The sequence below is a fragment of the Hemitrygon akajei genome, chromosome 12, assembly GCF_048418815.1.
Source record: "Hemitrygon akajei chromosome 12, sHemAka1.3, whole genome shotgun sequence".
Classification (NCBI taxonomy): domain Eukaryota; kingdom Metazoa; phylum Chordata; class Chondrichthyes; order Myliobatiformes; family Dasyatidae; genus Hemitrygon; species Hemitrygon akajei.
In genome coordinates, this window is record NC_133135.1 from 68,787,218 (window position 1) to 68,800,450 (window position 13,233).

At 39.6% G+C, this 13,233-nt stretch overlaps 1 protein-coding gene across 2 annotated transcripts in view; it reads left to right on the top strand.

Moving 5' to 3' along the window:
- The window catches only part of dbt (dihydrolipoamide branched chain transacylase E2), a 53,461-nt gene that overhangs the window by 28,002 nt on the left and 12,226 nt on the right, over positions 1-13,233 (top strand). For both annotated transcript variants that reach the window (XM_073063396.1, XM_073063397.1), the window contains exons 5-6: positions 10,205-10,332; positions 11,853-12,081. In XM_073063396.1, coding sequence (XP_072919497.1) covers positions 10,205-10,332; positions 11,853-12,081 — 357 coding nt within the window. The remainder of the gene's footprint in view (positions 1-10,204; positions 10,333-11,852; positions 12,082-13,233) is intronic.

The window sequence follows — 13,233 nt, forward strand, 5'->3', positions numbered from 1 at the left end:
GACCCACACATTTTTTATCTGTCAGTGTATAAGGTTTTCCCAGCCCAGCTATTAAATGCATTTTATGTCCAGCGATGCTTTGTCAAGAATTCCTGGTTAGATAGAACAAACCTATAACTGCATGCTTTGTTCTCTGTGGCTCAGTTAGAGAGAGAGCTCTTAGCAGAATTGAACTTAATTTTCTTTCTCTTTAGGTGAGGCCTACCATGAATGGTAGGGATACCCCAGTGTAATTTAATGGAAATATTTCATGGGTTGTGTGGGTTCTTGCAGTCAAATGATTGGACTTGGTTCAGGGAATGGTGAAAAATGGGGAGAACTGGATGAAGAGAAGTAGGTGGAAAGGTGGAACCTGCTTCTGGGTGGGTTCGGAGTGAGCCTTGTCTTCCATCCTGCATGTGGAGGGGAGCAGAAGAGCTTCATTCTCATCTTCCAGTGCCAGGCGCTACTTTGCTCATTCTCCTATCACTATTAAGTAATTGTTGACAGCAGCTGATTCTCAACAGAAGAAACAAATTTACCTATTACTTAAATAGTGCTTGTGTAGCTTAAGCTCTTTCTCTGTTCTGCTGAAAAGATAAAGGAATGTGCTTACTGACTTTTGCATATCTTGAAATTTAGGTAGGGTCTTAATCACGGGGTGGATTCAGTCCCAAATCCTTGTTGTGGTGTGCTGGCCTGTTGCATCACATAGTGATTATAAACACTTACAAAAATCTTAATTTTTATTTCATTTCAAAGTAACTTTTATTATCAAGTGCATATAGGTCACCATATTCAACCCTGGGATTTATTTTCTTGTAAGAATACTCAATAAATCCAGTGACCATAATAGAATCAATGGAACACACTACCAATAGGGCAGACAACCAGTGTGCAAATACAAAATCACAGTCAATATACTCTCCAACACTCATCTATAGAAGTTGATCAAAGTTTTAGATGTCATGCAGAATCTTTGCAAACTCCTAAGGAAGTAGAGGTGTTGCCATGCTTTTTTGTAATTGACCGGTCCTTTCAAATGTTAACAAAGCAATTTTAAGTGGCTGACCCTCTCCCCCTCTGATCCACTGACGAAGACTGGCTCATGGACCTCCAATTTCCTCCCTGAAGTCAATAATTATTTGGGTATTTTGAGTTTTTTTTGCTTGTGATTTCAGTCACTGAAAGGTCACAATATGTTTTGAAAATGCATTTCTTTTCAATTACATTTTTGAATCAACAATTAATTAATTGCTCTTGTTGGTAACCTCCTAGGCAGTTGTGTGTGTCTCCCATTTCCTGTGTTGGTTACACTGAACATTACTTTGCTCTCGGCACTTCTTGCTGTGATGCTGATGTTGTGTACCAGACTGAGTAATCAATGAAATTGGAGAGAAAAACTGGAAACAGAGCTGTTTTTAATTATTAAATTGGAAAGCATTTAAAATTCAATTGCACTTCATTCAAAAAGGTATAAAGATTTCAGACTTGCATTTACTACGAGATTAGTTCATAATATTAAAATTCTTGTCTCTTACTGGCTTCCACCGAATATGGCAGGGAATACTGTAACAGTGCATGATGTGGAAGAGCAGGGAATGGGATTCTAAAACTATTCCATGGAAAGTCCATTGTGGCAATGCCTGTAGAGTAAGAGCAACTGCAGCTTCATTCATGTTTACAACTCTTGGTCAATGATCCAGCAGCTTCTAGCACATCCAGGCACTTTTTAAATGTAAAGCTTTATGTGTCCACTATCCCTTCAGACACTGAGTTCCAGAACCCTCTCACAACCACTTACAGTAGTTTAAAAAATCTTAATACCTCCTTTAATCTGAATTAAATCTCCCTTCTGACTCCTCTGTGTCCCAAAAAAAGCCAGCTTTCTTTTCTTTCTTCATTAATAAAATTCTTCAGTTCTGACCTTGTCTTCCTCTGTATCCTGTCTAGTTCTGTTGTAATTTTCCTGTAAAGTGGTTAACATAACTGCTGTTTCACTCTGCATAATATCCCTGTTCTATACTTTGTGCCTTGACTAATGAAAAAATTAGTCAAAAATTAAATCACAGCAAGAGGTGGAGTGGGAAGAGGTAAAAGAAGCTTGGAGAGAAGCTGTTTTTTTAAAAAACTGATCACGGCAAAGAGGCTAGACTGCGCAGGCGCGTGAAAGTTGGCCTGTGAGGCAGCGGGAGAATTTAAATAGCGAGCAGAGGCTGAGTATGAGCTTCACTCCAGGTGAGGTAAGGCTGGGTAAGCTCCTTTAATTAATCTAATTCATTAGGAGTAGGTAATGGAGGCAGCAGTTAGGGCAGTTGAGTGCTCCGTTTGCAGTATGTGGGAAGTCAGGGCGAGCACAGCTGTCCCTGATGACTACACCTGTAAAAGGTGCATCCAGCTGCAGCTCCTGACAAACCGTGTTAGGGAGCTGGAGCTGAATGAACTTTGGATCATTCAGGAGGCAGAGGCAGAAATAGACAGGAGTTTCAGGGAGATAGTCACCTCTAGGAGTCAGGAGACAGGTAGTTGGGTGACTGTCAGGAGAGGGAAGGGGAATAGACAGGAAGAGCAGAGCACCCCTGTGGCCATTCCTATCAACAATAAGTATACTGTTTTGGATACTGTTGGTGGGGGCGACCTACCAGGGACAAGTTGCAGTGGTTGCGTCTCTGGCACCAAGACTGGACCCTCAGCTCAGAAGGGAAGGAGGGAAAAGAGGAGAGCAGTAGTGATAAGGGATTCGATAGTTAGGAGGACAGATAGGAGGTTCTGTGGAAGAGATTGAGAATCCCGGATGGTCTGTTGCCTCCCTGGTGCCAGGGTCTGCAATATTTTGAATCGAGTTCTAAGTATTCTCAAGAGGGAGGGTGAGCAGCTGGATGTCCTGGTCCATGTAAGGACCAATGACGTGGGTAGGAAGAGTGAGGAGGTCCTGAAAGGTGAGTTTAGGGAGCTAGGTGCCAAATTAAAGGACAGTACCTCCAGGATAGCAATCTCAGGATTGCTACCAGTGCCACGTGCAGGTGGGTTTAGAAATAGTAAGATAGTGTAGATCAACACGTGGCTGAAGTCATGGTGCAGGAGGGAGGGCTTCAGATTTATAGATAATTGGGCAGTTTTCCAGGGAAGGTGGGACCTGTTCAGGCGGGACGGTTTACATCTGAACTGGAGGGGGACAAATATTCTTGCAGGTAGGTTTGCCAGAGAGACTCCAGTGGATTTAAACTAGAAATGAGGGGGGAGGGGAACCAGAGGTAGGAACAGATGTATGGGAGAAGGAAGAAAAAGAAGACAGTAAAGTTCTTTGTACTGTTAGAGATTAACAGAGAGGAAGAGGTGGGGAATTTCTTAAATGCATTTATTTTAATGCTAGGAGCATTGTAAGAAAGGTGGATGAGCTTAGAGCATGGATTGATACCTGGAAATATGATGTTGTAGTTATTAGTGAAACATGGTTACAGGAGGGGTGTGATTGGCAACTAAATATTCCTGGATTTCGTTGCTTCAGCTGTGATAGAATTGGAGGGACAAGAGGGGGAGGTGTTGCGTTGTTTGTCAGAGAAAATATTACAGCAGTGCTCTAGCAGGATAGATTAGAGGGCTCGTCTAGGGCGGCTGTTTGGGTGGAATTGAGGAATGGGAAAGGTGTAGTAACACTTATAGGAGTGTATTATAGACCACCTAATGGGGAGCGAGAATTGGAGGAGCAAATTTGCAAGGAGATAGCAGATATTTGTAGTAAGCACAAGGTTGTGATTGTGGGAGATTTTAATTTTCCACACATAGACTGGGAAGCCCATACTGTAAAAGGGATGGATGGTTTGGAGTTTGTAAAATGTGTGCAGGATAGTTTTTTGCAGCAATACATAGAGGTGCAACTAGAGAAGGGGCAGTGTTGGATCTTCTGTTAGGGAATGAAATAGGTCAGGTGATGGAGGTATGTGTTGGGGAACTGTTCAGGTCCAGTGATCACAATGCCATTAGTTTCAATATAATGGAGTAAATGAGGTGCTTGAGGAATATAAAGAATGTAAGAAGAATCTTAAAGAAATTAGAAAAGCTAAAAGAAGATGCGAGGTTGCTTTGGTAAGTAAGGTGACAATAAATCCGAAGGGTTTCTACAGTTATATTAATAGCAAAAGGATAGTGAGGGATAAAATTGCTCCCTTAGAGAATCAGAGTAGATAGCTACGTGTGGAGCCGAAAGAGATGGGGGAGATTTTGAACAATTTCTTCGCTAAGGAGAAGGATATTAAATTGTGTAAGGCAGGGGTGTCAAACTCATTTTAGGTCACGGGCCGGATTGAGCAAAATGCAGCTTCATGCGGGCCGGATCAGTCGGACGTGTGCGAACGCAGCTTTCGTTGCCTCCGTTTTTTCAGCCTGCTGTCATGTGTCTCAGTCTCTGCTATAACTACAAAGTGTTTCACTTTACAAATTCCATTTCTTATGAAGAAGACTGCCGAATAAACACTAAAAACCCTGAAAACCTGGTACCTGAATAAACTCAGCATTAGCCATATCATACGCCATAGGCGCTTCGATTACTGGGGCCAGCTTTAATAGTAATTAGATATTATCTCGCGGGCCAAAGATAATTCCACTGTGGGCCGGATTTGGCCCGCGGGCCTTGAGTTTGACGTATATGGTGGAAGGTAAGGAAAACAAGTCGGGTAGTTATAGAAACTATGACGATTAAAGAGGAGGCAGTGCTGGTGCTTTTAAGGAATATAAAAGTGGATAAATCTCCGGGTCCTGACAGGATATTCCCTAGGACCTTGAAGGAGCTTAGTGTAGAAATAGCAGGGGCTCTGACAGAAATATTTCAAAAGTCTTTAGAAACAGGGATGGTGCCAGAGGATTGGCGTATTGCTCATGTGGTTCCATTGTTTAAAAAAGAGTAAACCTAGCAATTATAGCCCTGTCAGTTTGACATCAGTGGTGGGTAAATTAATGGAAGTATTCTTCGAGCTGGTATATATAATTATCTGGATAAACAGGGTCTGATTAGGAGCAGTCAACATGGATTTGTGCGTGGAAGGTCATGTTTGACAAATCTTATTGAGTTTTTTGAAGAGGTTACGAGGAAAGTTGATGAGGGTAAAGCTGTGGATGTTGTCTATATGAACTTCAATAAGGCCTTTGACAAGGTTCCGCATGGAAGGTTAGTTAGGAAGGTTCAATCGTTAGGTATTAATATTGAAGTAGTAAAATGGATTCAACTGTGGCTGGATGGGAGATGCCAGAGAGTAGTTGTGGATAACTGTTTGTCAGGTTGGAGGCTGGTGACTAGTGGTGTGCCTCAGGGATCTGTACTGGGGTCAATGTTGCTTGTCATATACATTAATGATCTGGATGATGGGGTGGTAAATTGGATTAGTAAGTATGCAGATGATACTAAGGTAGGTGGCGTTGTGGATAATGAAGCCGGTTTTCAAAGTTTGCAGAGAGATTTAGCCCAGTTAGAAGAGTGGGCTGAACGATGGCAGATTGAGTTTAATGCTGATAAGTGTGAGGTGCTACATTTTGGTAGGAATAATCCAAATAGGACATACATGGTAAATAGGTAGGGCATTGAAGAATGCAGTAGAACAGAGTGATCGAGGAATAATGGTGCATAGTTCCCTGAAGGTGGAATCTCATGTGTATAGGATGGTGAAGAAAGCTTTTGGTATGTTGGCCTTTATAAATCAGAGCATTGAGTATAGGAGTTGGGATGTAATGTTAAAATTGTACATGGCATTGGTAAGGCTGAATTTGGAGTATTGTGTACAGTTCTGTTCACCAAATTATAGGAAAGATGTCAACAAAATAGGGAGAGTACAGAGAAGATTTACAAGAATGTTACCTGGGTTTCAGGACCTACGTTACAGGGAAAGATTGAACAAGTTAGGTCTTTATTCTTTGGAGCGTAGAAGGTTGAGGGGGGACTTGATAGAGGTATTTAAAATTATGAGGGGGATAGATAGAGTTGACGTGCATAGGCTTTTTCCATTGAGAGTAGGGGAGATTCAAACAAGAGGACGAGTTGAGAGTTAGGGAGCAAAAGTTTAAGAGTAACATGAGGGGGAATTTCTTTACTCAGAGAGTGGTAACCGTGTGGAACAAGCTTCCAGTAGAAGTGGTAGAGGCAGGTTTGGTATTGTTATTTAAAGTAAAATTGGATAGGTATATGGACAGGAAAGGAATGGAGGGTTATGGGCTGAGTGCAGGTCAGTGGGACTAGGTGAGAGTAAGCGTTCGGCACGGACTAGAAGGGCCGAGATGGCCTGTTTCCGTGCTGTAATTGTTATATGGTTATAAAAGATAACTCAGCCACTTTGTATAATGTTCATTGACTGTAACTTCTGGATTTAACTACTAGGTGATATCTGGCATTCATCCGCAAAATGTGAGACAGGCCAAGTAAGCATAGATAGTCACAATGGAACTTTCATCCTCCCATGTAATGATGGTAGACACTAAGAGCTTTGCTGTTGATAGAATTGTAAAATCATACAATATTTGCACAGGAAACTGAGTATTATTTAAAAAATATATGAATTAGGATTGCTCAGCTGCGGTTTCCGGTGATGTCATTGTCGAGAATGGCAGCTTAAGTCACTAGCTCCTCTGGAAAAGCGTGTATTAAGCCCCGTTAACCCATCAAATATAGTATTTTTCAAAAAATATTTGAACTGAAAAGAAGGGCAAGAATGGGGAAAAAGAATGGAAATAAAAAAAGCAACACTGCGGAGCCTGCGGCCGAGAGAAGTGCAGCGAGCGGCTCCTACCCGACCGCGTGCTAGCGAGGCAGGCGCTGGGCCTCGTTCAGGTGAAGCGGCAAATTTGATCAAAATTCTGAAAGATATAAGGGAGTTCCAGAAAGAAATAAAGCAGCAGCTACATGATATTAAGTCAGAGCTCGCCAACGTCAATCAAAAAATAGCGGTGGCAGAGACTCAAATTGAGAAGGTGGAAGATCGCGTTCAAAACATTGAACAAATACTGAGTAAGACAATAAAAATATTAAATCACCAAGAAGGTAAGCTGCTTGACCTGGAGGGAAGATCACGGCGGAAAATGATCAGAATCTACAACGTTCCTGAAGGAGCAGAGGGCCCGTCTATGAAAGTTGTCGGAAAGTTGCTGCGGGGTGTGCTGGAGCTTCCCTCAACTATGGAGCTGGAAATCGAAAGAGCCCATCGTGCGCTAGTCCCAAAGAATACCCAAGATAAGCCACGTTCAATAATAATTAAATTCCTTCAGTACAGCACCAAGGCGGAGATTCTACGAAGGGCCTGGGGTAAGAAAAGAGTGTTTTTAGATGATAAAGTAATATATTTTGACCAAGATTAACACCCCCCCGCGGTCCTGCAGAAACGTAAAGAATACTCTGAAGTAAAGCGAGTACTAAAGCAAAAAAAGATTAGATTTCAAACTCCGTACCCTGCTAAACTTCGAGTGTTTTATGATGACGGGACGCGGTTATACCAGACAGTGGAAGAGGCGACTACAGACATGAAGGCCAGAGGGTTGCCAGTCAGCGTGACCAAACAGAGGGAAAGCCTGGCAGAGGAGTTATCCCGCTCCGCTTGGGAAATAGTGTGAGAATCGAGAAGGCAGGAGATGGGAGGAGGCCGAGGCACAAATGGCACCCAGTTGGAAGGAAGCGATAATCTCAGCTATACTGAAAGAAGGCAAGGATAAAATGGAATGTGGGTCATTTAGACCAATATCTGTTCTTAATGTAGATTATAGATTACTTACCTCCAGCATGGCCAAACGATTAGAGGAGTTTCTACCCATACTGATACGTAACGAAGGACACTTCACATTATGGATCATATACAATAAAATAAAATCGAAGCAATAGTGATCTGTGGACACTGAAAAAGCATTTGATTCGGTTGATTGGAATTTTCTTTACAGAGTTTTACATAGATTTGGTTTCCAAGACACATTTATTAAAACTATACAGACACTATATGACAATCCTACTGCTAGGATTAAAATCAATGGATATTTATCAAATAGTCTTACCCTAGAAAGGGGCACGAGACAGGGTTGTGCATGGTCACCACTACTCTTCGCACTATATCTGGAACCATTAGCTCAATACATCAGACAAAATGAAGATATCAGGGGAATTACTATTAAAGGGACAGAGCATAAATTGGCTTGTTATGCGGATGACATTTTGATCTATCTAGGACAACCAACATACTCTTTACCTAAATTGATGCAATCCTTTGAACAATATGGTCAATTATCAGGGTACAAGATCAACATAGATAAAACCCAATTACTATAGCCCACCAAGAGAAATTGCAAGTTGATACCCCTTGGCATAGCACACAGAGTCTTTCAAATATTTGGGTATCATTATGCCAAAAGATTTGGCAAAATTATCAGAATGTAATTATCAGCCTTTATATAAAAAAACTAAGGAAGATGTGGCAAGATGGAACCTGATTCCTTTTTTCAGTCTCAGTTCAAGGATTGAGTCTGTTAAAATGAATATACTGCCCAGACTGTTATATCTCTTTCAGACCCTACCAATAGAGATTAATCAAAATCAATTCAATGAATGGAACAAGATGTTATCAAGGTATATTTGACAGGGTAAAAGGCCTAGAGTTCGTCTCAAAACTTTGCAATTAGCAAAGGAAAAGGGGGGATGGGGCCTACCTTCTCTTAGAGATTATTATTTTGCAGCACAGTTGAGAGCTGTGATATGTTTGTGCAACCCATCATATGATGCTCAATGGAAAAACATTGAGGAGCAGGTACTTCCCATCCCCATACAAGCAATTTTGGCTGATAACAACCTGCAAAGGTACATGAATACTATTGATAACCCATGGGTGAAATTGACTCTTAAAATATGGAAAACTACTAAAAAAAATATAATCTAGAGGGAGATATTACAATTCTTAAATGGTGTGCATATGACTCGGATTTTACACCAAATGAATTGGATGCTAGATTTAAGGACTGGACAGCTAAAGGAATAATAGTTCTTTGTAACATAATGAAAGAAGGAACACTGTTCAGTTTTGAAGTGCTTAAAGAGAAACACTTATTAGAGAAACAAGATTTTTATCGGTATTTACAGATGCGACAATATGTTAATAAGACACTTAAAAATGTAACCAAGGCAAGTACATGCTTGATAGGGCTATTTAGAAAAGCATATAATTCAGATAATGGTAGTAGAATCATTTCAAGCATGTATAAGGGGTTGTCAAATCTTAAAACACATTCAACTTCATACATTAAAGCAAAATGGGAGAAGGAAGGAGGGATAATTATATCTGAGGAAGAATGGACAACAATATGAAGGTATCAATGGAAGTGTACCAGTCACAGAAATGGAGGGAGTTTGGATGGAAAAACTTGATAAGATATTTTATTACACCCTCTCAGAAATCCCATTATGATAGTAACCTCCCTGTTTGCTGGAGAAATTGTGGAAATCAAAATGCAAATCATTATGATATTTTTTGGGACTGCCCTATTATCAAAAACTGTTAGAGGGGGATACACAATGCCCTACAAGACATCTTTAAATGTGAAATACCCTTAGAGAGTAAGACCATATATTTTGGATATATACCTCAAGAATGGTTGAAAAGAGATAAATATTTAATGAATATACTGTTGGTGGCTGGTAAAAAGACTCTTACTAGGAAATGGTTATCACAGGAGAGCCCAACTTTAAATAGATGGATGGAAATTACAATGGACATTTACAAAATGGAGAGGATAACAGCATCTGTTAATCATTAGCTGGAACAATTTGATTCATACTGGGAAAAATGGTTTAACTACAAACGTTTGTACATAATGCCTCATAGGCCTGATTTTATTCTCACAAATCAATGAATATGCTGTTTAAAAAAAACTCCCTATTTTTTCACTTCACTCCCTATTTGTACATAGTTCTTTCCTTTTGCTTGTTTTTTCTTTCCACTCTTTTCTATAAGTGTATATACCTCAGATAAATTCTTTGTAGAGATTTGTGATCTAAATGATTATGATATATATGTACAATGTCTGAAATACATCTTATGGAAATGTTTGTTTGATGATGAACGTCAATAGAAAAATAAATAAATAAAATGAACTTTAAAAAAGGATTGCTCAGCTATGTTCAGAACATAAAATGGCAAACCTTTTGAAGTTAGTATTCTGCAATTTAGCAAAAGTGAGTGTGATTAATTTCCCCATGCTTCTGCCATAGCTGTTGTTCCAGAACAAGATGTTGTTGAAGCACCTGCGGTGTTGAATGAGGAACATACGCACCAAGAGATAAAGGGGCAGAAAAGACTAGCAACACCTGCTGTGCGCCGGCTTGCCATGGAAAACAATGTAAGTTACAATGTGTTCTGTTGATGGGTAGGTACTTGTTTATCTAACAGTCTCCATTTATCAGCCCCTGAAAGTCTGGTTTGCATTTGTTATTGAAATAAAACGACAAATCTATTTTGAAAGGTTATCAGGTTCCTGTGAAGCAACAAGAAGTTTTTCATTTAATTTGGTATATTATGTATATAAAGTTATTTCCCAGTAATGCTCAACTGCTACAAAAGAAAACTCAGCCTACAGATATACATCAACTTAATGCAAATGTTACTGGGGCACTGAAAGATTTGACGTATTTGTGGTGCGACTGTTTGAGAAGATACTGCACATTCAACAAATGCAAACAATGCTCTTTGTGTTCTTGCTCAAATAGTCCAGCTTATCTGATATTTTTATACAGTGTAATTGATGTGATTTACAGTTTGTTATGGTTCTCAGTGCTTGTAAATCTCCTGGATTCATTCAGCTTCTATTGCGTAGTGACAGATGCTTGGTGTTTCTTTGTAATTTCAACTGCATTTTAGCAGCCTTGAATAAATGCTCAGTCTACTTGCTTTAGAGCAGTAAAAACAAAATGCTGGATTCACAGACAGGTTCACCTAACCTCTGTCTGATTTTGCATCCGTACACTCTTCAATTTATATGATGGGGATACACCTTAAATGTCAAAATTAGCTGTTCTGTTTACAGATTCCAAGCCTGTGCATTTAGACTTTCTAACTTCATTTTAATATTTGTGGCACTTGCATTTTAAAAAATCATTGAAGCATATTCTAGTGTTTTATTTCCCAATTTTTATTCTATCTTTGAACATGATGGTTATATTTTTGGTCTAAGAGAGGTATATAGTTTGGCAGTTTTCTCTTGCTATCAGAATAAATTTCCAGGGATTCATATTGAATCATACAGTTTTTTTAATTAAATGAATTACCTTGGCATCCGGTTATGTTTTTGAAAGATGTAAATCTAGATGGTATTCTAAACTAGTGTATTTTTTCACTTTACTGAAAGGGTAGCAAAAAGCATTTCTCCCATCACCTCAATTGGTCATACTCATTGACTAATTGATGAGATGGGCTTCTCCACATCAGACATGCAGCACTTTGGTTTTCCCTTTTAGCATTTTCCCAAAGAAAGTGTTCAATTTTAGTTGTGGACCTAAAGAGCAGAATGCAACTGTTTAGATACTAGGAGTTTGAATGGTAAGAACTTCTGTCATTCAGACTTTGCTGTAAATGAGACAAACGCTGTAGACTGGTTATATACAGAGATCTTGTCTGATGCACAATTACATCAAAGAGGTTTGAATGGTAGTCTGCTGCAGTGCCACCATCAATCTCTCAGCTGTGGCAAGATGCATGAAAACAATCCAATAAACATTTTGCATATAATTTACGTTGCTGAGGGGTTGTGGGGTTCAAATTAATTTCCTCTGTGATTAAAACTTTTGAAATATACTGCCCACATCATAACTTATTCTGACTTGAATGTAACATTGTTCCTGAAACAGTGTGTTCTTTATGCAGATTAAACTTAGTGAAGTTGTAGGAACTGGAAAGGATGAAAGAATTCTCAAAGAAGATATACTGAACTACTTGGCTAAGCAAACTGGCGCTATTTTACCACCTTCTCCTGAGATTGTTCCACCTCCACCAGAGCCAACCTCACCCACAGCTAAAGGAGCACCTACTGTACCCAAACCAATAACTCCAAAAATACCATTTATGGATAAAGATAGAACTGAGCCAGTTAAAGGTAAATTACTTCAGATCGCTCAAAATTTCATTTCTGCACATTATTTTTATCTTAACAGATGCAATTATTGAAGGTTTGTTTTCTTTTTGAGGTATCTAAGAACACAAGGAAAAAAGGTGCTGCAGTCGGCCAACAGACCCCTCTAGTTTGCCCTTCCATTCAGTATAACTATCACTAATCTATGCTGGCCTCAACTCTTCCATGCCAGTTTCCCATGGCACTCAATTCCTGAATGTTTCAAATATTTATCTGCTTCCTCCTTAAATATATCTAATGATCTGTCTGCCACCACCCTCGGTGGCAGAGAATTCCAGAGATTTACTATCCTCTCAGAGAAAATATCTTTAAAGCACCTCAGTTGTAAATGACTGATCCTTTATTTTGTTGCTATGTCCCTTTGTGTTCTGTCTCCCACCAGTGGGAATGTCTCAACTAACCTGTCAACCTCCCTTAGGATCTTTGTATGTTTGTATAAGGTCACCCCTTATTCTAATAAACTCTAAGGGATACAATGATTATGTCCCAGGAATTAGCCTAGTAAACCTCCTTTGGGCATCCCAGAATTCTACCATGTCCTTTAGGAAAGAAAGATGAAAAAACTGTGAACAATATTTCAATTGTATCCTTGACTATACTTCTTACAACTGTACCAAATGTATCTTTTCTTAAACTCCAAGAAAGAACAAAATGCTGTTTGCTTTCTTAACTACTTGCTAGTCCGTGCTGCTAGCATTTTATAACTTAGGCATTAGAAAACTTAGATCCCACTAAACTTACTTGCAGAATCTTTATTTAGATATTCACCTTTCGCATGACTTCATACTCCCCCCCACATTAAATTCCATATGCCACGGTTTCACCCACTACCTTGATCTGTAACCCAGTACAGAATTACTATGTCTTTATCACACAATGCCCTCGAAATGTTATATCATTGGAAAGCTTGGGAAACATGCATTTTGTTTCTTCCTCCAGGTCATCAACAAAAACAGCAAACAACTGAGAGCCAAGAACCGATTTGCTAGAATGCTCCCCTAATTACATCAATCCAGCCTGCAAAGGACCCATTTATTACAACTCTTTATCTTCCATGTAGCAACTTGCTTCAATTCATGCTAACACATTTCCTCCAATACCTTGGGCTCTTAATTG